Source organism: Phalacrocorax carbo, chromosome 22, assembly GCF_963921805.1.
Source record: "Phalacrocorax carbo chromosome 22, bPhaCar2.1, whole genome shotgun sequence".
NCBI classification, from domain to species: Eukaryota; Metazoa; Chordata; class Aves; order Suliformes; family Phalacrocoracidae; genus Phalacrocorax; species Phalacrocorax carbo.
Window position 1 is genome coordinate 4242052 of NC_087534.1, and position 27693 is coordinate 4269744.

The 27693-nt window shown below is 61.8% G+C and overlaps 4 protein-coding genes across 13 annotated transcripts; 1 reads left to right on the top strand and 3 right to left on the bottom strand.

Annotated features, from left to right (window-relative positions):
* Positions 1-260: 260 nt before the first annotated feature.
* Positions 261-9809, bottom strand: PAFAH2 (platelet activating factor acetylhydrolase 2). 6 transcript variants are annotated; one of them, XR_010376013.1, is made up of 11 exons: positions 9740-9809; positions 8115-8265; positions 7807-7903; positions 7580-7648; positions 7290-7366; positions 6369-6482; positions 5909-6000; positions 5643-5813; positions 5374-5522; positions 1296-3119; positions 261-830 (listed from the first exon to the last, which is right to left on the bottom strand). XR_010376013.1 is itself a non-coding variant. In XM_064471245.1 (10 exons), exons 1-10 carry the CDS (start codon positions 9088-9090, stop codon positions 5071-5073), a joined length of 1323 nt encoding a protein of 440 aa, XP_064327315.1. In that variant the 5' UTR covers positions 9091-9186; the 3' UTR covers positions 4790-5070. The 6 variants fall into 6 exon arrangements, 3 of the variants coding, with proteins under 3 accessions (XP_064327315.1, XP_064327317.1, XP_064327316.1); XR_010376012.1 differs by having other exon boundaries at positions 7290-7369; XR_010376011.1 differs by having other exon boundaries at positions 7290-7404; positions 7807-8265; positions 9740-9803.
* A 2265-nt stretch (positions 9810-12074) lies between these two features.
* On the top strand, positions 12075-24086 carry EXTL1 (exostosin like glycosyltransferase 1). Of its 4 annotated transcripts, none has more exons than XM_064471177.1 (12): positions 12075-12676; positions 12876-14158; positions 17271-17364; positions 17448-17555; positions 17964-18083; positions 18162-18294; positions 18375-18493; positions 18846-18941; positions 19042-19128; positions 19354-19514; positions 19591-19762; positions 19843-24086. In XM_064471177.1, exons 2-12 carry the CDS (start codon positions 13224-13226, stop codon positions 20026-20028), a joined length of 2211 nt encoding a protein of 736 aa, XP_064327247.1. In that variant the 5' UTR covers positions 12075-12676; positions 12876-13223; the 3' UTR covers positions 20029-24086. The 4 variants fall into 4 exon arrangements, with proteins under 4 accessions (XP_064327247.1, XP_064327249.1, XP_064327250.1 ...); XM_064471179.1 differs by having other exon boundaries at positions 19888-24086; XM_064471180.1 differs by having other exon boundaries at positions 19891-24086.
* SLC30A2 (solute carrier family 30 member 2) lies at positions 20679-23306 on the bottom strand. The gene is made up of 8 exons (XM_064471182.1): positions 22954-23306; positions 22568-22767; positions 22178-22324; positions 21702-21855; positions 21456-21612; positions 21171-21276; positions 20945-21079; positions 20679-20873 (listed from the first exon to the last, which is right to left on the bottom strand). The coding sequence occupies exons 1-8, from the start codon at positions 23301-23303 to the stop codon at positions 20728-20730; spliced, it is 1395 nt and encodes a 464-aa protein (XP_064327252.1). The 5' UTR covers positions 23304-23306; the 3' UTR covers positions 20679-20727.
* Positions 24007-27602, bottom strand: TRIM63 (tripartite motif containing 63). 2 transcript variants are annotated; one of them, XM_064471184.1, is made up of 9 exons: positions 27398-27602; positions 27115-27281; positions 25790-25955; positions 25400-25495; positions 24998-25231; positions 24866-24888; positions 24562-24686; positions 24375-24452; positions 24007-24264 (listed from the first exon to the last, which is right to left on the bottom strand). In XM_064471184.1, exons 1-9 carry the CDS (start codon positions 27554-27556, stop codon positions 24254-24256), a joined length of 1059 nt encoding a protein of 352 aa, XP_064327254.1. In that variant the 5' UTR covers positions 27557-27602; the 3' UTR covers positions 24007-24253. The 2 variants fall into 2 exon arrangements, with proteins under 2 accessions (XP_064327254.1, XP_064327253.1); XM_064471183.1 differs by having other exon boundaries at positions 25790-25958; positions 27398-27601.
* Between the last annotated feature and the right edge of the window lie 91 nt (positions 27603-27693).

The window sequence follows — 27693 nt, forward strand, 5'->3', positions numbered from 1 at the left end:
GGTCAGCAATACCAGCATGGAAACAATACCTGCACTTAACATTTGCTCAGTGGCGTTTGATCCCTTTTTTCCCCACTAATTTGAGTTCATAATAGATCAATATATATATTAAAAGAAAAAAGACACAGACACGTCCACTGCAGCTGTGAGAACAGGCAAACAAAGCCAGCCTTTCTGGAGGAAAAATACATCTCTGTCTTTTATTCAATAAACCAGCAAACTGCTGCCGTACGTTAAAATCAATACCCAGAGAGACACGCTTATGTTGCGATTGCCAACATAACTGCTTCATTTTAATAAAAAAAAAACCAACCACAATCCCACAAAAAAACCCAACGCACTCAAGCCTCAGCGTCGTTAGACCCGCTATCAGTGTGAGGAGATGAAGGCATCCTGAAGCTGGTGAGTTGGGGGGGTCCAGTGCCACTGTGTCACCCGGGGAGGGGTGCTGACAGTCTCAGCACCTCCCCGCGCCCCAGTCCGGGGTGAAGAAGTAAGTCAAAGGGTTAAAAAGAAGGATGGGATGTTTGGGGTCCCCGCCTCATGCAGCCCCCCTGCTCTTGCTTGGGACACAAAGCGGGAGCCGGCACCCACAGGGCTGAGCTCAGCTTGTCCTTCCTAAAATGGGGGAAATCTGGATATTCACCAAAACCGATCCCTCCCATCTGTTTCAGGGGTTTTTTTGGAGTAGCCTGGAACTGAAGAGACCTCATGCAGCCTGTTTTCTCCTCCAGCACCTCAGTTTCCTTTCTCAGTCTTTTTTTCCCATTTATTCAAGAATCATCTCTAGGGTCAGCAAGAGACCGCTCCAGCCTGGAACAGGGCTTCTGCTGCAGAGTGAAAACCATCAAAAACCCAGTTGTTCCCACAAAATACCCTCGATGCAGCTGGCTGAGAGAACAGGAGCCCGCTTGGCCCACGGCATTGCATTTTGAAGGCCAGGCAACTGAGCAAGTGTCGCGCCCACAGCCCAGCCCTGCGGCATTGCACCTCGCAGCCGGCAAGCACGTGCCCTGCGCCAGACCCCACGGATCTGCCCGCCCGGCAGAGCCCTGGTCCTGCCCTGTAACCCAGCATGGGAGGAACCGGTGCTTGGGAAGATGGCAACACTGAGCTAAATCCCTTGTGACTGTGAGCATCCGGGCTTTCCAGCTCAAGGCAGCCTGGAAGCCAATGCATTAGATGATAACGATTCTCTTCAGAGATTAAGAAACTCAGTGTTTCTTTGGAACTTCACCCAGAGCAGTTTTGATTTGCCAGTAGAAAAATCAACATAGAAAGAAGCGTATACTCACCAATCAAAGGAATCTAAGGAACTCTGCTCAAGAGGGTGCTGCCTGGGTTTGGATTAGGAGTGGGGTCAGCACAGCACCTGCATCCACGCTGGTCTTCGGCGCTGGTATCGTAGCCCACGGTGGCCACTGAGCTCCTCTGCTAGAGCTCGTGCGGTTCTCACTGCACGCACTGGGCTCAGCTTGCAGGCCTGTGGACCTTTATAAGCTGTTGTGAATCCAGGCCTTAGTATTTTCCTTAAAAATACAAGAAAAAGGAAAAAAAAAAAAAACCCACGACAGTGTTACGGTAATTACAAGGTTTTAACACATGTTTCAATTTGCATTAATTAAAACAACAGGGAAGCTTCAACTGAGTACATGAGGCTTTTTTCGAAGCGGCAGCAAACGCTGCGGCAGGCCGGAGCTGGTAACTCCGGTTTGCTGCCTGCATGTGCGGCGGGATGGGGAGGGATCTGCTGGCTGGAAGGGGCTTCCCAGGAGGGAGGGAGCCGCAGGCAGGACGAGCTGGGGGTGGGGAGGATGAGAAGAAGACTCTCAGCTCTAAGATACCAAGAGCTCCAAGCCAGGTCTGTGCTGACACTGTCAGATTTCAGCTCTGAGCCCGGGGAGTGGAAAGCTTTGAAGCCGAAGCCGGCCGGAGAGCGGAGGTTGCTCTGCAGAGATAAGCCGTGGGTAAGAGGAATGCATCCATTCATACCCCAGCCATGCTGCAAGCACAGCTGTGAGGGGAATATAAATGGGCAGCTCTTTTTTTTTTTTTTTTTTAATTTAAAGGCACCAGTTTGAATATTAAAGCAGATCAGACACATTGAAATGCTTGGCTGGAAGGGAACTCTTTCCAACGCACAACCCTCCAGGGCTGCCAACCAGCAGGTGGGTTGCCCTGGGTGCCAACCCCCCCAGGGTAACAGAATCAGTATTTCACTCCCATGTTCCTGAGAAGCAAAGTCCCTCCGTGCATGAAACACAGGGGATTTACAGATAGAAAACCTGGTTTGTTCACAGTCAAACCCAAACCTTTGCACTGTAAGGACACAGCAACCAAGAGCTGGTGCCGGCGGGCTGCTGTGGCGGATCGCATACCAGGGTAACCCCTAGCTCCTGCTTTTTGCCAGAAAACCTTCCAGTGTGGCCCAGGCTGCTCCAGGCTTGCCCAGGCCACCCCAAGGACTGCAGGGCTCTCCGCTCTGGTCGCTGGCCCGGGTGGGTGGCAGGGAGCGATGCTCTGTCCCTGCCCATGGCTGGCCTGGGAAATGCTGGCTCCAGCAGAACTGTCCCAGCCCCTTTCTTTCTGACCTCTCAGGCCCAGCAAAGCAATCCAAGCAGGCTGGGATGTGGGAAAAAATACCTTCCTCGTGTGCCACGCTGGGGATTTGTGCCGCATCTTTCATGCATGCTGCCTCCAGCCTCGAGGCTGGAGCATGTAATGGGGATCTGGAGGAAAGTGCTGCTTGCAAGGGAAGCCTGATTGAAGAGATGGCTCGGGGCTAGATTTTAAAGCAGATGCAGCAAGTCAGTGAAGTAGGAAAGTGCTCAGAGAGGGCTCCTACACCACTACATCCCACAGAGAGCAGAGAGGCTGATGGAGCGGAGGAAAGAGGGTGTCTGCCCTGCCCAAGTGATCCCACAGCTTTTTTGAACTCTCCTCTTTCTTCTTGCAGGGTTTTCCTCCAAAGGCAGAAAGACAATTGGGAACGTGGTCCCGGGCGCAGAGGCTGGCTCTGGAGCAGGGACCAAAGGGATGCAGGGCCAGGCAGAAGGACATCTGCTCGCTTCCCGGCTCCCCCAGCCCCACAGGCACTGGGGATGGTAGCAAGCAGCTTTCTGTGAAACAAAGGGTTAATGAGAGTCACCCTCTGAGGTCAGTGGGTTTCTGCCACCCCCTTCCCGAAAGCCTTTACACAAGACTCTTGCAGAATTTATAGCCTGCCTCAGCTGTGCCGTGCCGGAGCCACGACCAGGCGGCTCCCCTGGAACTGCCAGCGCAGATCCCCGGCAGTGCTAATTCGGGGAGGAAAATGGGATTTGATTTCTGCACCAGTCACTGTCTCTCACTGTTAAAACGGGACCTGACGGGCTCTGCCCACCCCCCGGCTCACCCACACGATTCATCACATACATCGACCTTGAATGTCCCCCACCCACCCTCAGCATCGCAACAGAGAGGTCCTGAGGCTCCCTGGGTTGTCACACCCCAGCCTGCTCCCAAGGCTAGAGATGGTGGTTTTAAGTGTAAAAGAATTTAAAAGAAAAAAGTATCTGGAAGACTCAAAAGCACCAGGGTCTTGTGGCCCTGTTCACATCAGTCCTTTGTGTCGCTGGAGAGCGGGGAGACATTGAAAGATGCCCTCTCTGCTGCTGCACAGTGCTGCACCTCCCTTCCGAGGCCATCATGGAGCACCCTCAGCCCTAGGACTCACCCTCGACCACAAGGGGCCGGGAAACACCAGCGAGGCGAGGACGTGGCCGTCACAATGACACAAGCAATTCGGGCACCGGAGGAGTGAGATGCTGCTTTTCCATTCCCTTTCTTCCCCTGGCAGAAGGGCTTTGCTGGTGCCTGTGTCACTGTCACTGGGTGAGGAGTAGCACGTGCCACCCAAACCGATCTCTCCCCCAGCCTCAGCACCCCAGGAAATCCTGCCTCCGCGCAGCACCAGGCGCTGTCATCTGCATCAGCTTCTCTCTGCAATGGCAGGAGGTGAAGCAAAGCCAAGGCTGCTGCTGCCATCCCCCCACACGTCCCCCAGCAGGAATGCCGTGCCGCCGGCAGCAGGGACAATGCAAAAACAGATGGTGTGCCAGGAGCCTGGACGTTCCCAGCAGCTGCCGAGGCGGCGTGTCCAGGATTGCCTGCCGCCTCTCCTGCCGCAGTGCCAGCGAGGACCCTGGGGAGGGTCTCCAGAGGGGTAAATCCGTGCAGCTCCGCTGGCTTCAGCCCTGCTTTAGGATGGCTGAGGATCGAACCCCCCTTAAAAAGTGCCCCTTGCTCTAACGTCTCTGGTATTACCCAGGAATGTGCCGTAGGTACTTCCAAAGTGCCTTATTGCCCCCGCCAGCATGGGCCTGTTTGCAGCAGCGTGGCTCTTCTTGCTGCAAAACCAGGCTGGGCTCTTTTCCTTCCATCCCTGGGGCAGATCTCAGTCCCTGTTTTACATCACTGCGCTGCTGGGGTGCTCAGAGATAATTCCAGCCAGCCCCTTGTTTAAAATCTTCCTCTTTCTTTTTTTCCCCCAGATTTTAGGCATGGAGTCAGCAATCTGGCCAGCTTTCCAGGACGACAATAAGATTTTCATTACCTTTCTGCTTGGAGCCCTGATCTATTTGCGCTGATTCTTTTGGCCGTAGTTGAACTAACCTCAACCCACGACGAACAACCCCCCTGTCTGCTCCTGCCAGATGTGCCACAGCTGCAGCAGATCCAGCCAGGCGCAACAAGGGATCAATGCCCACCTACCCGCTGCTTGCAAGAAGGGTGTCACCTCAGGCCCAAGTGGCAGCCAACCCAGTCTTTGTTCTGGGGGATTTTATTCCTCTAGCCCCACAGCACTCACTGCAGGCAGCAGCCACAACAGGCGGTGCTTGAGCAGGGAGGGCTCTCCTGGCATGCTTGGTGAGCACCCTGGCCACCAGACGTCTTATGAGCATGGTCCCCAGGTCCTGTTCTCCCCAGAGGTCCTCCTGCCCTTGGGATGTTGGCTCCTGCACAGCTCATTTTGGACAAGCAGCAGCTGCTTTCCCAGTACCCGGCTCCCACCAGCAACCTCAGAGCAGGCTACAGGTTGCAGTGGCAGAACGGTGCTTCTGGAACAACCGAGTCTCCGATGCCTTCGAGGAGGCTGTCCCATTGATCGAACTCCTCTCTCAAGTCTGCACAGGGCAGAGATGGTGACGGAGTTACTACAGCCCAGCTCCAGGTGTAGAGGAGGGGCAGCTGCCGGACCCCTCGTGCAATGGGATGGAAAGCACCAAACCCAAGCCCAGGGAGGCAGCGGCTGCCCTGCAGCCCCCTGCAAGCTGGGGAGCTCTCACACCCTCCCAAGCCCCTGGCCAGCACACCCTCCACACCACACCGTACTGAGGTGCCTCTGCAGGAAGGCCAGAGCTGCCCGGCTGGTGATGTCCAGACCCTTGTAGGGGTCGAGGGTCCCCCTTGCGCCAAAGATGCGGCTGGCGAGCTTCCCGGTGAGAAAGGTGAAGTCAGTCTGGCTCTGGTGCACAGATCCCCTGGGATAGGAAAAGGATCTGCTTCAGCGGGAGCTGGGGAGAGGTCCTCCAGGTGGGACACAGGTCGTAGGTGCTCCCAGGAGGGTACTGGTGGGCGGGTGCCCCCAGCCCCTGACTCACAGGACAGTTATAATCTTCGTCTGGCTGTTTCTGGAGGTCAGCATCTTCATTTTGGCAACACTTTCTGGCGTCTGGAACTTCTCGGTGTTGATGAAGAGCACGGGCTTGCGCACCTCTGGGTACAGCGCGTTCTCCAGGGGGAACATCCAGGCGTCGAGAGCCACCGCGCATCTGCAGCGGGATGGATGCAATGGCTTCCCTTCCCACTGGGATGATCCACGTGTCCCCGGAGCTTCCCACAGCTCCTCATCCCTGCTGCAGCTTACCTGAAGCTGGGCTCTTTCACCAAGGCCAGCACTGCTGTCACCCCACCGAAGGAATGGCCCATGACAGTGACTTTGGTCAGATCAATGCTGTCCTGCAAAAAGAAGGCTGAGGGGCTTGTGCCCAAACTACATTGCAGAAGGTCCCTAATTAGGGAAGAAAAAGCTAAGGGAAGAAGATCAGCAAAGCCCCACTGCTCTGCCCTCTGCAAGGGATGCCATGTCCCATTTTTACCACCAGTGCAATGAGACGTGGCTTCCCTGGCATGCACAGGGCAGAAAAAGGAGAAGAGAGGCACCAAGAAGCCGAGACATGGAAGGCTGTGGCTGTGCACAGACCCTGCTTGTCCCAGGAGTAAAAGTCTCACACAAGGACTGCTGCTGCCAGGAAAGGGCACCCAGACACCTCCATCAGCCAAACAATCCCTCTGGCTGGTCCTTCACCACAGACAGACCCAGATACCTTCAGTACAGAGAGATCAAAGTCCTGGTGAAGGACATTCAGGACGGATTTACTGCTGCTGATGTCCTCGAAGAGCCGGAGCGCTCGTACGCATTCCTCTGCTCTCTGATGAACCTGGGAGCGACAGTTGCCCCTTCCCAGTTAACCCAGCTCCTCCAGCCCACAAGTTTGGGGCCAGATCCTCCCCCTGACTTCCACCCACACTCATCCCTCTAAAACCACAGCACTCACATGCAACCTTTCCCTCTATTTATAATTTATTTCTCATTCACCCTCAACACCTATTCTCATGGGTTCATCTTTATAGGAATATTGTTGCCCTTTGTGCAATGTGCCATGAGGCAGTGCATACACAAAAATAAGAGGCTGGGAGGTGGTTTAAGCCTGCCAAAAGCACTTCCAAGCACTACGTTTCCTAGAGAGCTTTTCTATGACAAATCTCCACTCAATGTTGTCCTTTCAAACACGGCAGAAATGAGCAGGGGGGAACCTGGCTCAGCAGGAAACCTTCCTGCTCCCCAGCACGCAGCTGTCTGGGGTAATTGCAGAGAGACAAAAATCAGAGCATGAACAAACCCAGCAGCCGGTCCAGAGCCTCGCCAGCCTGTGGCGCTGGGCTGGGCAGAAAGCCTGTTTCTCCCCAGGGTGCAGGTGACATTATGCACCCGGGGACACAGTGAAAGCCAGCCCAGCTCCTGCTGGAGTCAGCCAGAGCCAGACAGAGAAACCCAATGAAACAGAGATAAACAGGTTGAACAGATTGTTCTCAGCTTGCAAGGAGAAAGCTCAGCCCCAGCATCACAGCAGTACTGGTTTGGGAAGGGCAGGAGATGAAGACTCCAGGCATGGGGGGCCAGCTCGGCTTGCAGGAGGGACTTCACGCCTCCCGGGTTGCCCACCCTTAGCCCCCCACCCTGGTACCTGCTTGTTTCGGAAATAAAACTCCTTCTGCCCTTGGGGCACCCGTCGGTAGGGGATCCACTCCTCTTTCCCAGCCTCTGCTGTGCAGAAATATGTCATGGAGGCAGAATGGTCCCTGCAGCGGCAGGAGGGAGGCAGCCACATTGCAGGGGGTACCAGCACCTCCCCGGGGCACGATGCCCTGCCAGCCCTGTCCTGCCCGGCCAGTGGAGGAGGAGCCACATGGGAAGTCCCGGCAGGATCGCTTGCCCCTCATGACTGCCAAATTCGGCAGGGACCAGGACACCCACCTGTGCTCCAGCGCTGCCACCACGAAGCCCCAGGACGCCAGCTCCGAGCAGACAGAGGAGTACAGGGTCCTGCCAGGCAGCCAGGGAGATCAGGGTCAGGGCTGCCCCACCAACACAAGGCAGGTCCACGTGGGGCCACAGAGGGCCCAGCACACTGGGGTCCCCATCCTGGCTCTGGTCCTGAGCAGGAGCTCAGCACCCCCAACCCTGCTCAGAGACCGTCCTACCTAAAGGCTCCCAGGCCATGGGAGAAGATGATCAGTGGGTACCCACTGCTGCAGGGCTTGAAAGGCCCATTCCAGCTCACCGGCACTCTGCAGGAGCCTGCAGGGAAGAGAAACGCCCCAGGAAAAAAGGGGAGAAGGCACCAGGGTGCTGCTGATGCAGCGGGTCCCTGGTCAGCCCCATCCCTGCCACCCAGCACCCTTGAGCACAGGAGACGGCCTTGGTGTCCTTGAACCCCACCAAGGGAGCGGATGCCCAGGGGACAGGGGAGCACCCGGGATGGGGGACGGGGTGCTGGCCGTCCCCTTACCAATGGCGATGCTGAGCAGGGGCGCGCACCAGCGCCGGCTGCGGTGGGCAAAGTCAGCCAGCCCACCGCAGTACTCATAGCGTGGGATCCAGAGCGGCTGCTCGACCCCTGCGTGGGGCAGGCAGGGGTAGAAGAGGCGGAAGAAGATCCCCTGTGGGAGAGGGGGGAAAGGGGGACGTGGTGGGGACAGCACAGAGCAGTGGTGGCCATGTCCTCGGCGAGCTCAGCCCTTGTAAATCCTGGCTGGCTGCAGCCACCCAGCTGTGCATGGAAGCCTGGCCCCGTCCCCATCCCTGTCCCCACCCCATTCCGTACCTGCCGTGTATGGCCCACCATGACATCCGTGCAGCCCACATGGTGGGGTCCCTTCCCCAGGGGCAATGCCAGCGACTGCATCCCCCCCATGCTGCTGTGGCTAAACCTAGGCAAGGCACGGGGTCAGGGTCCATCCCCCACTCAGGGGACCCCGACTCGGTCCCTCCTCCTTCCCCCACCCTTCTCCCGTTGCTCAGACCCTGGGCATCCCCCCAGCACCGGCAGCAAGAGGAGGAATGAGGCTCACAATTCCCACCCCACCGAATTCCCATGGATGAAGACCCTCAGGGCTGCTCAGGGGTGAAACCCCACGGTTTCTCGCCCAGGCGCTGCCGGAGCAGGGCAGTGGGGCCGGTCAGCGCCCGACAGGGCAGGTGGGGCTCAGCAGGACCTGTCCCACTGCTCCCCTGCTGCGGGGCCATTGTCCCTGTCCCTGTCCCCCGCAATGCCCGGGCTGAGGGCTGGGGCCAGGTGGAGCTGGGGTGGCACTGGGGATGTGCAAGCAAGAGGTCAGTGCAGGGCTGACATGGCCTTCTGCCAGCCCTGAGCACCCACGGGAGCCACTGAGGACACGGGGGGACAGAGCCCCCTGCACCCCCCCAAACTGCGGAACTACGACTCCCAGCAGCCCCCGAGGATGTGGAACCACAATTCCCAGCATGGCCCTAGCCCAAACCACACCTCCCAGTATGCGCTGGGTCCCTAGACTACACCTCCCAGTATCCTCAGCTGAACTACAGATCCCAGTGCTTCCCAGTGCCCGTCTCCCAGTCTCCCCGCAGCCCCCAGTGCTCCCCCCAGCGCCCCCAGTTGCCATCGCAGCTTTCAATACTCCCCCAGCTACCAGTGCTTCCCAGCTCCACCCACAGCTCCCAGTGCTCCCCAAGAGCTCCCAGTGCCCCCCCCAGCTCCCCCCTGCGGCTCCCAGTGCCTCTCCCAAGCTCCCAGGGCTTGCCCACCTCCCAGTGCCTCCCAGCTCCACCCCAAGAGCTCCCAGGGCACCCCCCAGCTCCCCCCTGCGGCTCCCAGTGCCTCTCCCAAGCTCCCAGGGCTCCCCCAGCTCCCAGTTTCCCTCTGTGTCCCCTGGCTCCCACCCCCAGCATCCAGTATCCCCTTCCCCAGCGCCCCCCCACGTCCCCCCGCACTTGCCAATGCACCGGGTCACAGCTCCCAGCACGCACCAGCGCACCCTGCACTACAGCTCCCAGTGCTCCCAGCACGCACTGGCGCACCCCGCACTACAGCTCCCAGTGCTCCCAGCACGCACCGGCGCACTCTGCACTACAGCTCCCAGTGCTCCCAGCACGCACCAGCGCACTCCGCACCACAGCTCCCAGTGCTCCCAGCACGCACCAGCGCACCCCGCACTACAGCTCCCAGTGCTCCCAGCAAGCACCAGCGCACTCCGCACCACAGCTCCCAGTGCTCCCAGCACGCACCAGCGCACCCCGCATCACAGCTCCCAGTGCTCCCAGCACGCACCGGCGCACCCCGCACTACAGCTCCCAGTGCTCCCAGCACGCACCGGCGCACTCCGCACCACAGCTCCCAGTGCTCCCAGCATGTACCAGCGCACCCCGCACTACAGCTCCCAGTGCTCCCAGCATGCACCAGCGCACTCTGCACCACAGCTCCCAGTAGCCACCAGTGCAACACCACAGCTCCCAGCATCCCCAGTGCGGGGCTCAACCCCAGTCCCCCCATTGAAGCCGTGGCCCCTCTGTGGAGGGCTGTGGGGGACCATGCCCACCGGCAGCACCCTGACCCCAGGGCTGCCCTGTCGTGACCCTGGGGCTGGGGGCTGTCTCCACGTCCCCCCAGACCTGTCCTGGGGCTCCCACTGCCTGTCCCCACGTTCCCTGTCCTTCAGTTAATCCGCTTTCTGCAGCTAAGGCGGCTCCAGGCCCGCCGTAATCCCTTCCACGGCCAGGGATTAACTTCCCACAGGGCCGAGCTGGCCGGGCCCAGCAAATAAATATCCAAAGATTTGGTAAAAAATGTCCCTACCAAGCTGCTGCACATACAGCCCCATGCCAGTCTCCCCAGCGAGGTCCCTGGGTGCATGGAGAAAATGAGGCATGGGATGGGTACTGAATGGGGCCCTGGGGCTGTTACACTGTGAGTGTCCCCTGGGTCCCACCTGGCTGCTGGGGCAGGGAGAGGGGACCCCAGCCCATAGCCACCAGCACAGCCACCCTGGGGTGCATGGAGCCTTCTCCCCTGGGGCACCCTGGCCTGTGGGGGGCACCCTGGTCTTTGGTGGGCACCCGTCCTTCCCAGAGGCTGGTCCACCTGCAAGCTGAGGCCAGCCAGGTTGTTACACCCATGGATGGGATCCAGCACCCCGTCGCGTCCTGGCTTGCCCGGCCGGCGGGGCAGGGCGGAGGGTGGCTGGCGCGGCTGGGGATGCCGGGGCAGGGTGGGAGAGGCGAGCCCCAGCCTGCCGCTGCTGGCCGCTCCAGTCCACGCCTGGCTCCCCACAGTGGGGCTCAGCCCCCCCCACCCCAGCACCCCCATCTTGCCCCAGCAAAGCCACCCCTGGGAGAGGGTCCTGGCTGGAGATGGTGGGGGCTGCTTAAGGCAGCTAGTGTGGCTGCTTGGGTTTGTCCTGCTCTTGCCTCCGGCTCTGCATTTGATCAAGCCATGCAGGACAGGGGCCTGGGGGTCCCACAGGTGAACCCCTGGGGTCCCAGTTCTGTGGGTGCTTCTGGGGGAATGCTGGGGCCAGCTGGGTTTCCTGCTGACCACGTCCCCCCCCAGCCTGGGCACACGCCATGTTTACAGGAGCTTTCTTTAAAGGGATTAACTCGGTCCACGCTCCCATTCGTCTCCCGTTCCAGACACCCCAGCAAGAGTTCTCACAGCCGTGCACTGTGGATGGTTGATTTGGGGTGGGGGTGTGTGTGTGTGTGAGGCCAGGCTGGAACCCCCATCTCTGCCCCGTGGGAGGGTGAACCCCACAGTCTGCCACCAGCTTTGCGCCATGGCCCAGCTCCCGTGTGTGGACGGGTTTGGAGCTGGGTTTAACTTAGGCAAGAGCTGTCTGGCTCAAAAAGGCTTGTCCTTCTGGCCCCATGCCGGGAGCCGGGGGGTCTCCCTGGGGCCCAGGGGTGCCATTGCAGCTTGAGGATGTGACCCCAGCTGTGTTTCTGTCCCTACTCCCCATCGCTGCCCCCTCGTGACCCCATCGCTGCCCTATAACTCTCTTTGGGGGTTCCCCGGGGGGTTCCAGGGCACGGAGGGCTGAAGGCAGCCGCACCGCTCGGGGCTCCCCGACACCGGACGCCCCCACGAGCAGGGACGCGAGTGGGGACAGGGTGCGCGGGACGGCCCTCGCCTGGGGTCCCCCAGCGGGCGGGGGGCGCAGGGACCCCGCGGAGCCCCGGGGGGACACCCACGCCCCCCCCCCCCGGCGCGCGGGGAACCCCCGCCCCACGTGGGCGCTCCGCGGGCGGCAGGGCGCGGCCAATGGGAAAGCGCGGCGGAGGGCGGCTCCGCGGGGCGCGCCCTCTGGCTGGCGCGGGCCACGCCCACGAGGGGCGCGGAGGGCCAATGGGAGGCGGGAGGGCGGGGCTAAAGGTGAATGTTGTGACGGTGGGGGTAGGACGCGGTGTAACAGATGAGGGGGTTGGGAAAGGGGGGGGACGACGGCGGCGACACACGGACAGACGGACACACGGACACAGCCCCGGGGGGGGGGCGGGCAGCCGGACAGCCAGCTCCGGGAGAGGGGGGTGATGGACAGACGGACAAGGTGACAGCCAGCTCCGGAGGACGGACGGACAGTCGGACAGTCAGCCCCGGGGCGGACGGACAGAGGGACAGCCAGCTCCGGGGGAGGCGGACGAACAGCCGGACAGACGGTTGGGGGGGGACGACGCACAGGCGGCCTGACACGGGCTGCGGGTAGCTGGGGTCTTGCACAGGCAGCCGCGGGGGGTGGGCACGACACACGGGGACAGACAGCCCAACGCAGGGACAGACGGACAAGGTGACCAGGGGACACACCCCCCCCCCAGCCAGGCGTACCCCTCCGGGAGACCCCCGGGGCCGGGGCTGCGGCTGCGGGGAGCCCCCCGTGCGGCCGCGCACCGGGAGCGCTGCGGGGCGGCACGGCTCGGCACGGCTCGGCGGCAGCTCCGCCGCCTCCCCCGGCCGGGGATGCAGCCCGGAGCCACGGGGAGCCGCGTACCCAGCCTTCGGGGCACGGTGGCCCGAAAGCCACCCGGAGCTGCGTGTCCCCAAAGGTAACGGGGGGGGGAACCGGGCTCGGAGGTGGGAAGGAGCAGGTTGGCGTGGGATGGGGTCTCCGGAGGGAGCAGGAGGTTTTATCCCCAGGAGGGGTTTGGGAACAGGGGTTCCCACCGTGGGGACATGGGGAGCCGCTTGCGGTGACACGGTTGGCAGCAGCAGGACGGTGATGGCGCGACCTCTCCCCTTCTCCAGGGATTTGAAGCTGGGCCAAGTGGTGATGGAAATGTCATTGTCACAGCACTGGGGCCCAGCGAAGTAAACGCTGCGCAGGAGGGAAGGGAGTGGGACACCGCTGCACCGAGCTCTGCTCCGCAGCCAGAGAGAGGGACGGCTCCAAAAAACCAGCACAGCCCAGGTCAGAGGGGGCAGCAAGAGGGCCGTGGGGTTCATCCACGCTCCCACGAGCTGCAAGGGCCACAGGGCAGTACCTGGGGGCTGGGAGCCATCCCACCGCCTGCTCAGGGTTCAGGACGTCAGCCTTTCAACCGGACTCCGGCGCCCACCCAAGCCCGATGAGGAGCCGGGGCTGTGCATGAACCTATGCAGACCAGGAGGAAACACATTTTCCTGACTTTCCTTGCCTCTTGGCTCCTGCTTTTCTTCTTTGGAGGAGACCAGCTCCGCCGTTTCGCTTTCTTTTCTGGGAGGAAAGCCGAAGCCCAAAGAAACTGGCCCAGCTGGACAGATCGGTCCCTCCTCAAAAGCTTTGCAGACCCCGAGGAGCTCCAGAGCGATGGGGACCCCTCACTGCCATCGCCCCGGGCACGGCGGGCAGCACGGTTGAGCGTCTACAAGAACAGCAGATGCCGGATGGAAACGTGCTTTGACTTCTCCAGGTGCGAGAAGCACGGCTTCAAAGTCTTCACCTACCCCCGGGAGAGGGACCAGCCCATCTCAGAGAGTTATGGCAAAATCCTCACCTCCATCGAGCGCTCGCGCTACTATACCCCAAACCCCGGGGAAGCCTGCCTCTTCATCCTCAGCATCGACACACTGGACCGCGACCATCTCTCGAGTCAATATGTCCGTAACGTCGATGAGAAAATCCGCAGCTTCCCGCTCTGGAACGGCGGCCGTAACCACCTCATCTTCAACCTCTACTCGGGCACCTGGCCCAATTACACCGAGGACCTGGGCTTTGACATTGGCCAGGCCATCCTGGCCAAAGCCAGCTTCTACACCGAGAGCTTCAGGCCCGGCTTTGACATCTCCATCCCTCTCTTCTCCAAGGATCACCCGCAGCGCGGTGGGGAGAGGGGGTGGTTGTATCAGGACTCGATCCACCCAAAAAAGAAATACTTGTTGGTGTTCAAGGGGAAGCGGTACCTGACTGGCATCGGCTCCAGCACGAGGAATGCGCTGCACCACATCCACAACGGGAAGGACATCATCTCGCTCACCACCTGCAAGCACGGCAAGGACTGGGAGAAGCACAAAGACACGCGCTGCGACAAGGATAACGTCGACTATGAAAAGTGAGTTGGAGATGAGGTGGGAAAGGGGGTCTGGTGAGGGGGAACACGCTGCCCCTCTGCGGGGTGCAGCCATGGGCGTCTGTGGTGGCTGGAACTGCACACATGGGGAGAGGGGAAAGTTTTGGGTTCTCCCAAAACAGATGAGGGGTTTGTTTCCATAGTGGGGAGCGAGGCACTGGTTGTTCAGGACTTTCCTGTTCTGTATTAAAGTTCGAGTAATCTGGCGAAAGCGGCTCTTATCTGCAATCACCACGGCTGCCTCTAATACGATTTCCCTTTTTCCTAACGCTGATGAATGATGCTTTTCTTCTCCCCCCTCCTGCCCTCCCCTAACATAAATGTTTATGTTGGAGATGAGCCTGAAACATCCCCCCCCTCACTGGCTCCGCTAAAAATCCCACAAAATTGGCGAGTGCTTGGGCATCCCAGCACGGGCGGCCCCGCGCTCGCCCAGACGTTGGGGCTGTGGGGGGTCCCCCTGCTTCCTTCCTCACAAATTGAGATGGTGGCAGCAAGCGTGTGATGGACCTTGGTGGAAAAATTGGGGGGGCAAAGTTGTGTGAGTTTGGGGGGCTCCATGCTGCGGGGACACACACGGGCTCCTCACTGCCCCGTCCTGCTGCTTCGGACCCGTCACCAGCTGCCCGCCCCAGGGCTGGTAAGCACAGATCCCATCCCGCTGGTGATGGGCAGGTCCCCGTCCCGCTGCCTGGGGACATCCCACAGCCACCCAGCAGGAGAGCAGATGGGGAGAGGCCACATTGGGCATCATCCTCAAAGCGTCTTAGGAGGTGCTGGGAGGTAAAAGTGGAGCTGGGATGCTGCAGGCACTGGGATTAGCCGGGGTTTCGGGGTAGCTCTGGCACCGCGTGGCCCCGCCTGGTAGGTGCCACCAGCCTGGCAGGGTCAGCCCGCGTGGCCTAGCCTTTTTGGGGATGGGGCATCATAGGATGGTGGGAGACATCGCGGACTGGTGGGACGGGGGGCCCAAGGTCAGTCCCATGCTGTGCCAAGGGGCGGTGGGATGAGAAATCCCCCTCCCGCCCGGCCCAGGTAATCCCCTAATGCTGTTTGCAAGTACAGGGAGATTTACACCTCACCCAGGACGGCTTTAGGCAGCAGATAGATGGGGAACACGTGGTGCAGGGCAGCATGCTCCTGCATGACCCCAGGCCTCCGCCCTCCTGCTCGTCCCCGTGGGACACCTGGGCAAAAAGCCATCGGCATCTCCATCACGCCATGCCAGCTCTGCCTGACCTCGCGCGGGGGAGTTATGTCCTCCAGACCCGGAGCTGGGACAGTGGCAGAGTGACGATGGGGACAGGCCAGCGGGGAGGCGACAATCGAAGTGTCACCCCGGCTGCCCCATTCGCCCGGTGCATTGGGGGCGTTCCCATTTGCTCGGGGGGCAGCAGGTGCCAGCGCAGTGGAGGGCATCACAGGGAGCAGAGGAAGGCCTTGCTGGGGGCTTCATCACCTTCCTCGTGCCTGGGGGGGCTGCCTGAAACAAACCGTTTCTGTGCCCAGATAAAGGGCAGCTTGTAGCAGCACCATGGTCTGGCCCCACTGAGGGCTGCCCCAGGTTTAAAGCAATCAAAGCAGGTTGGGAAAGGCTCTCTGGAGCCGACGGGTCCCCCGTGCTGAAGCCATGGAGGGGCCGGGCAGAGGGAGCACAGCAGGCGCCCGTCCCCGGCTCCTAACAAAACAAGGAAGCCCTGACGGCGTGATTACCCGGAAACCGCAGCGCGTCAGGAGCAAAGTATTTCCATTGGGAGGTTTTGGCCCCGCAGCCCGGCCGGCGCCAGCCTCCCCGCAACGGCTGCCTGCGAGGGGAGGCTGTCGATGGCTGCTCTGCCCCCCGGCATGCATCCTGCTGCCCGCCCAGCCCAGCAGTGGGAATGGCCCCGCAGCGGTGCTGGTGGTCACAGCCGGCTGGGGTCCCTGAGGAGCCAGTGGCAGCTGGGCCACGCCAAGGGCGAGTGCGGGCAGCATCTGTCCCTGGGGATGTGGCCATCGCTGCTGCGGTTTCATGGTGGGGTCTGGGCTCACTCTGAGTTGCCCTCACCCCTCCGGCAGGTCACTCGGGCAGGAGGTGGGGTATTAACCCGGCAGGGTGCACTCATGGGGTTTTCGGCGTCTGTTGGAGACGTTGGGGTGGTTCATCTGGAGGCGGGTTTTGATTGTAAAACATTTTGCCTTGGGGCCTATTTCTCACATGCCGGGGTGCCAGGATGCTCCAGGGTGCTCCAGCACCCATGGAGGGGACATGGTGCCTTCTAACCCCCAGGTTGGCACCAGTCCCACATCTCCACTGTGGGGAGACCCTTAGCCCTGGGGACCAGCACATTTTAAGCATCCCTTTGGCTTCTTCGCCCCCTCAGCTGGACCACGTGTGTCCCCTCCGGCCCATCCAGGACACGGCTGCCCTGTCCCTCCCTCCCCATGGGCAGGAACAGACGGGGTCTGTCCCGACCTAATGTCAATATTGGATTTTCCGGCGCGGTCGCAGGGACCCGGCAGCCGACGCGCCTCTCCCCACCGGCCGCACAGAAGGGGCTTTCATAGCCCCATGGCGAGAGCCTGGCTGGGGGGGGGGCACGCTGCCTGCACCCCTGCGGGCAGCCGGCCCTCTGGCCCCGCCAAGATGCTGCCAGGGCAGGCAGGGCTGATGCTGCCTGGCAAGTCTGGGCACAGCAGAGGAGTCGCTGCAGTTTCAGGCTTGGGGGTTTGGGCGCTGGCTTTGCATGGGGTTTTATTCCAGGCGCATGGCAGAAGCTGGGTAACACCATGGAAAGCCAAGTGCTGCCTCAGCACTGGGGTGCTATCCTGACCCCCCTCTTTGAGATTAATTTGGTTCCTGGCTCTGCCATAGGTTCCCTTTCTGACCATGGATGCGTCCCTCCGTCACCCAAGGCATCTCTGCTCAACCGGCCCCGCGGAGCCAGGGCTGTTCAGAGCCAACATCAGCCCTGATCAATCCTAATGCTTCTCTACGCTGGCCCCGTACCCCCTGAGAGGGATGCTCAGCCTTGTTGGGTGCCAGCAAGAGCCCTCAGGATGGTCATGGGCTGGGGGGAGCTGTGCCTGACCCCCACCCCATCTCCCATCCCAGGTTTGACTACCAGGAGCTGCTGCACAACTCCACCTTCTGCATCGTACCCCGGGGCAGGCGCTTGGGCTCCTTTCGTTTCCTGGAGGCACTACAGGTACCAGGTGGGCAGGGAGGATGGGGTACCCCCACTCTGGGGTCTGTGGGCTCTGTCCCAGCCTGTGTGGGGTCCTGCCGCAGGCCGCCTGCATCCCTGTGCTGCTGAGTGATGGCTGGGAGCTGCCCTTCGCCGAGGCCATCGACTGGGGCAAAGCCGCTGTTGTGGGCAATGAGAGGCTGCTGCTTCAGGTACCGTGGCCGGATCCTGCCCCACACCAGACACAAGGGACCCCCTCATAATGACACCAGTAGGGGTGGAGCCCCCAGTCAAGCTTGTGGGTGAACCTCCGCCGCCAAGCCTGGCAGCCCTCCCATGGCAGATGCAGCGGGGTCCCATCCCAGATGCAGCCCTTGGGCATCGTTCATCTTGGGGGGGGGGGGTGCTGAGCACCTCCATAAACCCAAAGCCCTGGGGGGTCCTGGGCCAGATCTTGCTCCAGGGAGAGGAGGTGGCAGAGCCGCAGCAGGGCGGTGGCACAGCATCCTTGGTCACGGGGTGTCCCTCGGGATGGCACGGAGGTCACCGAGGGAAGGCAACCCTGCTGGGGAGCCAGGGGGGTCCAAGGTGAGAAACCAGCTACCCCCCTGCCGCCGCAGATCCCCTCCGCTGTCCGCTGCATCCACCCGGAGCGTGTGCTGGCTTTTCAGCAACAGACCCAGTTCCTGTGGGACGCGTACTTCTCCTCTGTCGACAAGATCGTGCACACCACGCTGGAGGTGAGCCACCCCGAACTCCCCCCGCAGCCCCTGGGATCACAACCCGGGTGCTGAGAGCATCTCTCCGGCCTCTGGCAGATCATCAAGGACCGGCTGCTCCCACACCGCTCCCGCTCCCGCTTCCTCTGGAACACGCTGCCCGGGGGGCTCCTGGCCCTGCCCGACTTCTCCACCCACCTTGGGGACTTTCCCTTCTACTACCTCCAGCGCGGTAGGACCCCACCTGCCCTGGCTGAGCACGGCAAACTCAGTGCATGCCACACCACCTATCCTCTCCTCCCTCTTTTTCAGGCTCCAGCCCCTCTGAGAAGTTCACAGCTTTCATCCGGGCCATCTCGCCGTCCAGCTCCCTCTCCCAGCCCATCCTCAGGCTCATCCAGGCTGTCTCCGGATCCCAGTACTGCGCCCAGGTCAGGGCAGCTGAGCCCCATGCCACTTGGTGCAGCTCCCGGGGATGCAGCAGGAGGGATGGGCCAGGGACCCGTGGACTGGGAAGGGTGGTGTTGGGGGTGGGACAGGGTGGCTGATGGTGTCACACGTGAGTGGGCAGAGCTGCCTCCCAGTCTGCTGGGGCAGAGGTGGGACCACCTGCGGGTTTGTTGTGGTCCAGACCACTGTGAGGTGGTTTTGGGATGAGCTGCGTTGGAGCAGATGCTGGGGGAGGCTCAGCCCTGGCCGCCCTGCAAACACCAAGGCACCAACACACCCCAGTGGACCTGCCCTGCCAAACACCCCGGGACACACTGGTCTTTCCCACTGTAGATCCTGGTGCTGTGGAACTGCGAGAAGCCACCACCACCGAGTGAGAAATGGCCCCAGACCACCGTGCCTCTGACCATCATCCAGGGCAGGAGGAAGGTGAGGGGAGCAGGGATGCAGGCAGGGAGCTGGAACACAGGCAGGGAGCTGGCGCACCCACCCCACGGCACATCCCAATGTGTCTTTCCCCTCTCCGTAGCTCAGCGACCGCTTCTTCCCCTACGCGGCCATCCAGACGGACGCTGTGCTGAGCCTGGACGAGCACACCAGCCTCTCAACCAGCGAGGTGAGGCTGTGGGTGCTGCAGTCCCCAGCCCCATGGAGCTGGGGCAAGCCCTGTGCCGAGCCAGGAAGGATGCTCAGTGGTCGCTGCGGGGCTGGCAGGGAGCGCTGCCCATTGTCCCCATGTCCCCACACCCAGGGCACACCTCTGGGGAAAAGCAGGGGTTGTGGTGAGCCCCCTCTCACAGGTTCCTGCAACCCGGTGACACTGTTCCCCATCCTGAGCCAGGTGGACTTTGCCTTCGTGGTGTGGCGCAGCTTCCCCGAGCGTATCGTGGGCTTCCCCACGCAGAGCCACTTCTGGGACGCTGAGCAGAGGCGCTGGGGCTACACCTCCAAATGGACCAACGAGCTCTCCATCGTCCTCACCGCCGCCGCCTTCTACCACAGGTACCCAGTTAGGGAGGGGGCTGGTGGGGCAGGGGGCTCGGCCACATCCTGCCCCTTCACCTTACTCCCTCCCCAGGTATTATCACAGCCTCTTCACGGATTATCTGCCGGTGGGGCTGCGGGAGCTGGTGGATGGCCTGGCTGCCTGCGAGGACATCCTGATGAACGTCCTTGTGGCTGCCGTTACCAAGCTGCCGCCCATCAAAGTCACCCAGCGGAAGCAGCACAAGGAGACCGTGCCCCAGCAGGTAGGGTGCAAGGATGGGGACGCGGGGACCGCCCCGGCCAGGGAGCGGACCCCTCACCCCGATGCTCCCCTCCTGCCAAGGTGAAAGCCACAGCAGGGGCAGCTGGCGGCCGGTGTTTCTCCCAGCAGCAGGACTGCCTCAACCAGTTGGTGGACTGGTTTGGCTACATGCCCCTCGTGTCCTCCCAGCTGCGCCTCGATCCCGTCCTCTTCAAGGACCAGGTCTCCATCCTGCGCAAGAAATACCCACGCTTGGAGAAACCCTGAGGGCTGCCAGGGATCGGGGTCAGGGCCGGCCCCAGGTGCCCTGTCCCTGGTGCACGGAGCCTTCCCGGAGCAGGCAGTCACTGCTGATGGGGTTTTACTCATTATTGGGTTTTACCAGTACAATAAAGGTGGGTGGGAGGCAGAGTCCGGCCGGTGGCTGTAGGATGCAGGGGAGCTGGGCTGTGCCCAGTGGGGAGCACCAGGAGCACCAGCGTTTTGGTGCACTGGTGCTTCTGCCTGGGCACCCTGGGAATAATCCATGCGGCACCTGGCCACGCACACAGAGCCCCAGCCTTGCGGTGAAGGCAAGTTCTTTGGCTTCCCAAGGGCAAACAGAGGAGTGATAAGAGGCAAGAGCAGGGCGAGTGTGTCCCTCCTCTGCCTGGCTAAGATGTGTCCTGCTGCAGCCCCTGCCCACCCCAGTACCCCTTTGCCTCGCAGTGCTCCCCAAAGAAGCGAAAAGGGTTGTTTCAGCTGCCTTTCCCCACAGCTGAATAGAAATAGGGAAAATTAAGGCTGCTGGCCTCAAGCAGATGCTCTCCTCTGGCCGCTGCAGCTGTGGGTCCATCCTCGCTGCCTTCAGTCCTAGCAGACACCCAAGATAACACCCTGGTGCCACCAGACCAAACATCCACCCCTGCACGCACCCAGCCCTTTGCTCCACTTTATTTTCTATGCATGAAAAGTTCCCCCAGCGGCTCAGTCGCGGGGGGGCTGGCACTCCCGGCAGTCCCGCATCTCCTCAGAGTAGCTCTCCACCTGGATGGTGGTGGTGTGGAAGCGGAAGGTTCCCTGCAGCTGGGAGCTGGCCTCCTCCAGCACCTGCTGCGCGCTGGCACCCGCATCTGCAAGGAGCAAGGGGGATGTCAGGGTGTGGGTGAACCCCAAATCCCTCCCCCACCATTGCAACACTTACTGATGGCGATGTGCACCGAGAGCAGCGGCTGTGCCGCTGTCAGCGCCCAGATGTGGAGGCTGTGCACTGCTTCCACCCCCTCCACCGCCAGCAGTGTCTCCTGCACAGCATTGAAGTCCATCCCTTTGGGGGTGCCTGGGGAGGGAGAGCCACAGGAGCTGGAGGGGTGGGGGCCACTGCACCCATGGGTGGCCCCGCAGCCCAAACCCCCCCAGTGGGTCCCTACCCTCCATGAGGACAAGGAGGACGTCACGGAGAATGGTCAGCGTCGTCCCCAGCACCAGCGCGGAGAAAAGGAAGGTGCAGACAGGATCCACGTACTTGTACTCAGGCTGGGAGGGCAGAAGAGGGTGAGGCCCCTCCAGTGGCGTCACCCCACCCCAAATCCTCATCAGCACCAGAAGGGAAGAGACATGGTCCCCTTCGTCTCACCCCTGCACCTGGCCAGGGCTGGCTGAAGCCACTGTCCCTGTGTCCCCAGAATCCCCTTTGCCCCAGTAACCACCCAGACCTTAAAGAAGATGATGTAGGATGCAATGAGGACGCCGACGCTCTGCAGCAGGTCGCCCACGATGTGGACAAAGGCAGCGCGGACACTGGTGTTGGGCTGCTCGCTGGCCGCCCCATGGCTGTGCCCATGGCCCGTCTGGTGCAGAGCCACCCCCATCCTGCGGGCAGGGCAGCAGTGACATCCCTGGGGCCACTGGGCATGGGAAGTGGGGGACACCCAGGGAAGGTGGGAGCTGGCTGTACATACACAATGTTGACAGCCACTGCGCAGGCGGAGGTGATGAGCATGACGCTGCCCTCGATGTCATAGTCAGCCGAGAGCAGGCGCTGAGCCGCCAGGTAGACCAGGACACCCGTCACCACCCAGATGGAGAGCACAGACAGCAGGGCCCCCAGGATCTCTGTGGAGAGGACCCATCTGCCCCACATTGCCGCTTCGCCGCCATGCCAAGCCCAAGCATCCTCCTGGCCCCCCGGCAGCACTGGGGTTCTGGGTGGGCACCCAGCAACCATCCCCAGGGTCGCTCCCTGCACAGGGATGGCGGTGCCTCTGCCCTGCCCTGCCTGTGCACGTGGTGTTGGGGCTTTGCCAGGGCTCCCCATGCCCCCCATGGCTCCCTGAGGCACCCAGTCCCTGTGGGGAGGGCACCCCGGGCTGCTCTGAGTTCTCACTGGGGTCCTGGGAGCCGAACAGCAGCACTGGGGGTGCTGCCACCCCATTACCTGCCCGGTGCCAGCCAAAGTTCATGGTTTTGGTGGGGGGGCGCGAGGACACCCAGAGTGCAAAGAGGCTGATCATGATGCTGGCGAAGTCAGTCAGTAGGTGGGCTGCGTCCGTCAGGATGGCCAGGCTGTGTGCCAGGTACCCACCTGTGGAGAGGGGGCATGGGGGACATCGGGGGGACATTGGGGGGTCCCACCCTGATCCAGGCACGGACCAGGTCACCCTGTGCTGCAGCAGGGGCCCCACTAGGTGCTTCAACCTCCCAAAAAGCAACGGTGAGCCCTGCCTGTACCCTGCCTGCTCCCGTGGCGGGGAGTCAGGACAAGAGGGGCTGCGGGTAGCCCCTCAGGGTGCCCCCACGCCGGCCAGACCCTGCACCCATCACTCACCCACGGCTTCCCCAACCATGAAGACAAGGCAGATGCCAGCAGCCAGGTAGAGCTTCCTGCGCGCCCGCTGCTGCTGGCCGGGGTGGCCGGCGGCTCCCTGCGTGTGGCAGTGCCGGCTGCGCCGTGCCCCCAGCTCCAGGATGGGCGCCTGCCCCTGCACCGAGTTGTGCCCGTTCTTTTGCGCAGCCCCCAGGTAGGACCTGCCAGGGAGAGGGGTGGTCAGGGGTAGAGCGGGGGGGGCTGGGAGAATTTTGGGGAGAAGGTTGGACCCTGAATGCTCCCCCCCAACCCCTTCCCCATCCAGACTCCTCCAGGGGACTCCACTTGGGAACCCCACAGGGAAGAGGTGACACCACGTCCCCAGCCCCCCCTGGGCACCCGCTTACCCGCCTGCGCCCTCGCTCAGCAGGTGCCGATTCTCCTCGCCGGCTGCCATCCTCCTCCGGGACGGGGGTCCGGGGCGGGTGACCCCGGAGCGTGGCCGGGGCTGGTGGCAGCCGGTGGCCTCGGCCCGTGTGAAGTGCCGGGGACTCGTGTGCAAAGCCTGGCCGGGGGAGGGAGGGCCAGGCCGGCCGCAAAGCGCCAGCGGCCACCCGTCCCAGGGTGAGCCCGCTCGCCCAGCACCCAGGGGGCTGCTGGTGGAGGGGTGGGGGCATAGCTCTGGGACCCCACCATGGGCACCCCCCAGGAACTGCGCACCAGGGCATGGATGCAGCCCGCAAGGCAGGGAGAGCATGGAGCATCCCCCTTAACGGCACCCAGTGACCCCCCTCCCCGCCCCAGGGAGCCCTCGGGGCCGCGGAGCAGCCGTGTGACCGATAAGCCTGGGACCAAACACCCCCCCCACCCCCCAGCAGTGACTCCTGCCCAGCGCTGGGAGGAGCAGCGCTAATTGCCCTGGGGCTAATTGCAATTGTGGCACAGCCCAGAGCACCGCAGCAGGCGCTGCCTCAGTTTCCCTTTGGCAAGGCACTGAGCTGGGCTTATGTCTTTGCAGGAGAAAAGCATGTGTGGTATATATTTGCATTCATGGTATAATGGTATACTTTTGCCGTGGGAGCTCAGCCGGCAGCAAACCAGCAGCTCAGTGCTGAGGCTGTCCCCGTTTCAGAGACTGGCACAGCCCGGGGTATCCTCACCCCCTCCTGCCACATCCCCAAGCTCGGGTGAGCTCTGCCCCGGGCACCCCATCACCAGGAGATAAATCCTGCTGGGTGCCGACCTGTTACATCCCCAGGCAGGCGGCCAGGCACGGGGTGCCAGTGCTGCCGGAGGTGCTAATGAGGCTGAAAATTAAGTGTTGGACTGGGAAGCACCCCTCTGCCATGCCAGGCGCTGGCAGGGACACCGGTGATGGCACTGGCCTGGCAAACCCACCCACATCTCCAGTGCCCATTGCGGGGCTGCCAAGCCAAGAACAAAAGGCGAGGGAAAAAAAACCCAGAACACCAGTTTTCTTTACAAAATACACAAAATTCAAATCCGTGACAATTATATACAAAACAAGGAAGATATAAAATGTGCGGAATTGTCCTGTTTGCACCCGTATAGAAAAGTGTCCTGTGCTGGAGCAGGCGCCGGCTCGCGAGGCTGCCGGCCCCTGCGGCCTGTCCCCCCAGTCCTGAGTCCTGTCGCCGGACATCCTGCGCCCGCGGCGTTTCTCCTGTGCCAGCAACGTTGCTGCGGCTACTGGGGAGCTGCCAGGGGGAGAGGATGGGGGGATCAAGGCGGGTCCAAGCTCCTGAAGCTCCACCATGGGTGAGGGAGCCCACCCCAGGGAGGTGAGCTTAGCCATGTTGCCCCTTACCCATCACTGCCCTCTCTGGCACTGCATCCTCTTCCACCTCTTCTTCCTCCCCATCAAAGTACTCTTCATCTTCCTCAGCTGCAAACAGACAGACAAAATTCACGGTGGGGCCACAGGGAAACACAGCAGGTGCCACCATGTCAGTGGGAGTTGGTCAAGGGGCATCGGGGGTTGGGGGCTGAATTACCGGGGTTGAAGTCCAAGGCACAGACCGCCTCGGCGAGGTGGTCCAGGCTCACTGAGAAGGCATCCATGCTTTCGTAGCCATGCTCGATCTTCTCCAGCCTGCTGCCCTTGGAGGCCTCCACGATCCTGGGCAGGGAGAGCACGGCCATGTCTCCCACCATCTCCTTGCTGGGCTGGGGGACCGCGGGGTGCCGGGGTTGGGGTGCCGGGGCATCCCCACACTCGCCAATTGGGCACCCTGTGGTCAAATCCTGCCCCACTGTGGGAGAGGGGATGGCCAAATTTTCCCCAATTTGGGCACTTACGTTTTAATGAGCTCCTTGGCGTTCTGTGGGGAGCAAGACGAGAGGTGAGTGGAGCCGCGTGGCAGCCACCAGGATGTCCCCCAGCCAGTGGGACCCCATGTGGCCGCCGGTGGGGGGGTTTGGGGGTCTTACCATGAGGAATGCAGCCCCTCCGGTCTCCTCCATGGCCTGGATGGCCGTCTCCACCAGCTGGCTCGACTTCTCCAGCTGCTCCTTGTACTGGCTGATGAGGCCCTGGACGAAGCCCGTCTTGTCACCCTGCTCACGGGTGATGCGCTGCAGCAGCTCCGACTTCTTCTCCTCCAGCAGCGCTGCCAAGGCATCGAAACGAGCACACAGCTCCCGCTTGGCTGCCTCGCTGTTCTCCTGCAGGGACGAGGGGCAAGGGATGCCATGTGTTTGTCCCTTGGCACCAGCAGCATCCTGAGGGCTTCCCTGCTCCACGGGCTCCATCTCTCTCCCAGCCATCCCAAATGTACCCTGGCTGAGGTTTCACCTGTGGGCTGTGGAGGGCTCCTTTTCCCCCTTCCTCACCTCAGTGCTCCGGCATGACTCCTCCAGCTGGGAGATGATCGTCTGGATCCGGTCGTTCCCCGCCACCAGCATGGAGATGCAGTTGTTCAGCTCAGTCTGGGCAGAGGCAGATGGACAGAAACAGCTTGAACCTCAGCAGGGACAGGGATGGGGACATCTCCCATCCTGACGTGGGGATGGGCTGGGCATTGCCCGGCCCCAGCTCTGCTCCCCCCATGTCTCCCCTGAGCCGCGGCTGCTCTAAATATAGGCTGTCTCCTGGGCGAAGTCACCCGGGGGCTATTAATACCCCATGAGTGGGTCCCAGTGCTATTTGTGCTGTCCCAGCTCAGCACATTGCCCCGGGACCGGCCATGTGCCCCACAGCCCCCCCGTCCCCCCACACAGCACCTTCTGGCCCTGGAAGACAGTTTGCAGGGGGGCGACCTCGCAGTCCTTGTGGGTGCCGAAGACTTTGCACATGGAGCAGGTGGGGACCTCACAGGTGACACAGTAGATGTTGATCCGCTCATCCTCATGCTCCTTGCACATGGGGTGATCCCCCTTCTTCAGTGGCCTGCTAGAGAGAGGCACAGGAGTGGTGACGTCCCCATCAGGGTGATGTCCCCATTGCAGTGACATCCCTGCCGTGATGACATCCCCTTTGCAGCATCATCCCCACCGCACTGACATCCTCACTGATGCTGCACAGCCACCCCACAATCAGGTCCCCAGGCAAGAGGACAGATCCTGGCATAAACCCACACTTGCTCCTTCGGCAGCCACAAACCGCTGCGCTTCCATAAGCCCCAAGACCAGTAAGCCCCAGTTTAAAGCAGCGTGGCACTGGGCATGGCAGCAGTTGGCACCAGTGGGCAGGAGGCCCAGGGCCACGCTCCAGGGATGCTGCACAAGCACCTAATTTTAGCTTTGGGCTGCTGGGGTTTGTTGTTGTCACCCAACGTGTGACCGGGGTGGGGGCGTCCAGAAACCCCCGGGGGGTCCCAGCTGGGGGCTGCAGCTGAATCATCCTCTCTGCAGCAAGCGGGGACATGGGTGACATGGGGACAAGCCAACCCACCAAAGCAAACCTGATGCTGGCCCCCTGCATGCCCCCCGGGCCTGCACACACCTGCCACTTGCTGTCGTCCCCGTCCCCATGGCTCTCAAACAATATTTACAAGGATTTGGGGAATTTGGCCAAGGCTCTGCCTCAAGAAGCTGTGACCCCTCTGTCCGTCCCCCCCAGCTGCATGCTTTTCCTGAGTGGGGCCCCCCAAATGGTCCCTCTGCTCCTTATCAGCCAGCAGTGCCCGCTGTCACGAGCAGAGCCTGGATTTGTCCCCCACACTTCTCATCTCCCACTGAATGCTCCTGCTGCAGAGCGTGGCGGGTGCAGGACCTGCCCTGCTGCCACCACCACTCTCCCCAGGGACCCACCATCCCCCTGAGCCACCCAGAGACCCAAACTGCTCTGGGCGGGGGGTAAATTTGGGTCAGGGGAGGAAGTTTTGGGCAGGGGAGGAAGATTTGGGGTCAGGGAAGGAAGATTTGGACCAGGGACCATTGAGCCAGCAGAAAAGCCCCCCAGTTTCTCACCCAGCTGCAATCTCCTGCGGTCTCAACGATGGTGCTGGGGCTCAGGATGTGGGCATCCCCACGACCCCATGTCCCCACGTCCCTGTGTCCCCACCGGGCCAAGGCACAAACAATCAGCCACAGCCACCCATGCCTACCTGGAGCACTCCTGCTTATAGATGTCGATGATGTTCTCCACCAGCAGGTTCCTCTGCAGCCCATAGACACCGTGACGGTCCAGCAGCACCTCGTGGCGACACGACGGGCACCGGAACCGGCCCCCCGAAATCACACTGCTCCGGCTCTGCCAGTACGGATTGGCGGCCTGGGAGGGGGAGATGCACATTGGGGGTTCCATGAGCATCCCCACAGAACAGCGAGCATCCCAGCGACCTCCAGCCCGGGCAGGGGTGGGGAATGGGTGCAGGGACCCCCTCTCACCTGGAAGATGTCATTGGCACACTTGCGGCAGAGGTTGTGCTGGCAGGGCAGGATAACCACTGGCTTGCTGAACATCTCCAGGCAGATGGGGCAGATGAGCTGCTTCTCCAGGCTCTCCATGGGGCTGCCATCCCGCAAGATGCTGGCTTGGAAATCCATCGGCACGACGGTGCACTCCTCAAAACTGCTCTCAGCTGCCGCCAGCACCTCTCATCCCACTATTTATAAGTCGCTCCCCAGTCACGAGGACCCAAATCCCGACGCGGGGTCGGGTGTCCGGGGAAGCAGCACCTGTC

Bases quoted from the DNA above. Each gene is read 5' to 3' on its own strand.
- PAFAH2 (XM_064471245.1), bottom strand. From the start codon at position 9,090: ATGCTGGGAATTGTGGTTCCACATCCTCGGGGGCTGCTGGGAGTCGTA. The intron at 7,649-7,806 runs GTAGGACGGTCT...GCTGCCTGGCAG, and splicing joins CATGGCCTGGGAGCCTTTAG to GACCCTGTACTCCTCTGTCT. The intron at 6,483-7,289 runs GTACCAGGGTGG...TGTCGCTCCCAG, and splicing joins TTTATTTCCGAAACAAGCAG to GTTCATCAGAGAGCAGAGGA.
- EXTL1 (XM_064471177.1), top strand. From the start codon at position 13,224: ATGCAGACCAGGAGGAAACACATTTTCCTGACTTTCCTTGCCTCTTGG. The intron at 18,942-19,041 runs GTGAGGGGAGCA...CCCTCTCCGTAG, and splicing joins TCATCCAGGGCAGGAGGAAG to CTCAGCGACCGCTTCTTCCC. The intron at 19,763-19,842 runs GTAGGGTGCAAG...CCTCCTGCCAAG, and splicing joins AGGAGACCGTGCCCCAGCAG to GTGAAAGCCACAGCAGGGGC.
- SLC30A2 (XM_064471182.1), bottom strand. From the start codon at position 23,303: ATGCTCTCCCTGCCTTGCGGGCTGCATCCATGCCCTGGTGCGCAGTTC. The intron at 21,277-21,455 runs GTCTGGGTGGTT...CTGCCCTCCCAG, and splicing joins CCTACATCATCTTCTTTAAG to CCTGAGTACAAGTACGTGGA. The intron at 21,080-21,170 runs GTAGGGACCCAC...CTCCCTCCCCAG, and splicing joins CCTCCTTGTCCTCATGGAGG to GCACCCCCAAAGGGATGGAC.
- TRIM63 (XM_064471183.1), bottom strand. From the start codon at position 27,556: ATGGATTTCCAAGCCAGCATCTTGCGGGATGGCAGCCCCATGGAGAGC. The intron at 25,232-25,399 runs GTGAGGAAGGGG...TCGTCCCTGCAG, and splicing joins AGTCATGCCGGAGCACTGAG to GAGAACAGCGAGGCAGCCAA. The intron at 24,453-24,561 runs GTAATTCAGCCC...GTCTGTTTGCAG, and splicing joins TGCCTTGGACTTCAACCCCG to CTGAGGAAGATGAAGAGTAC.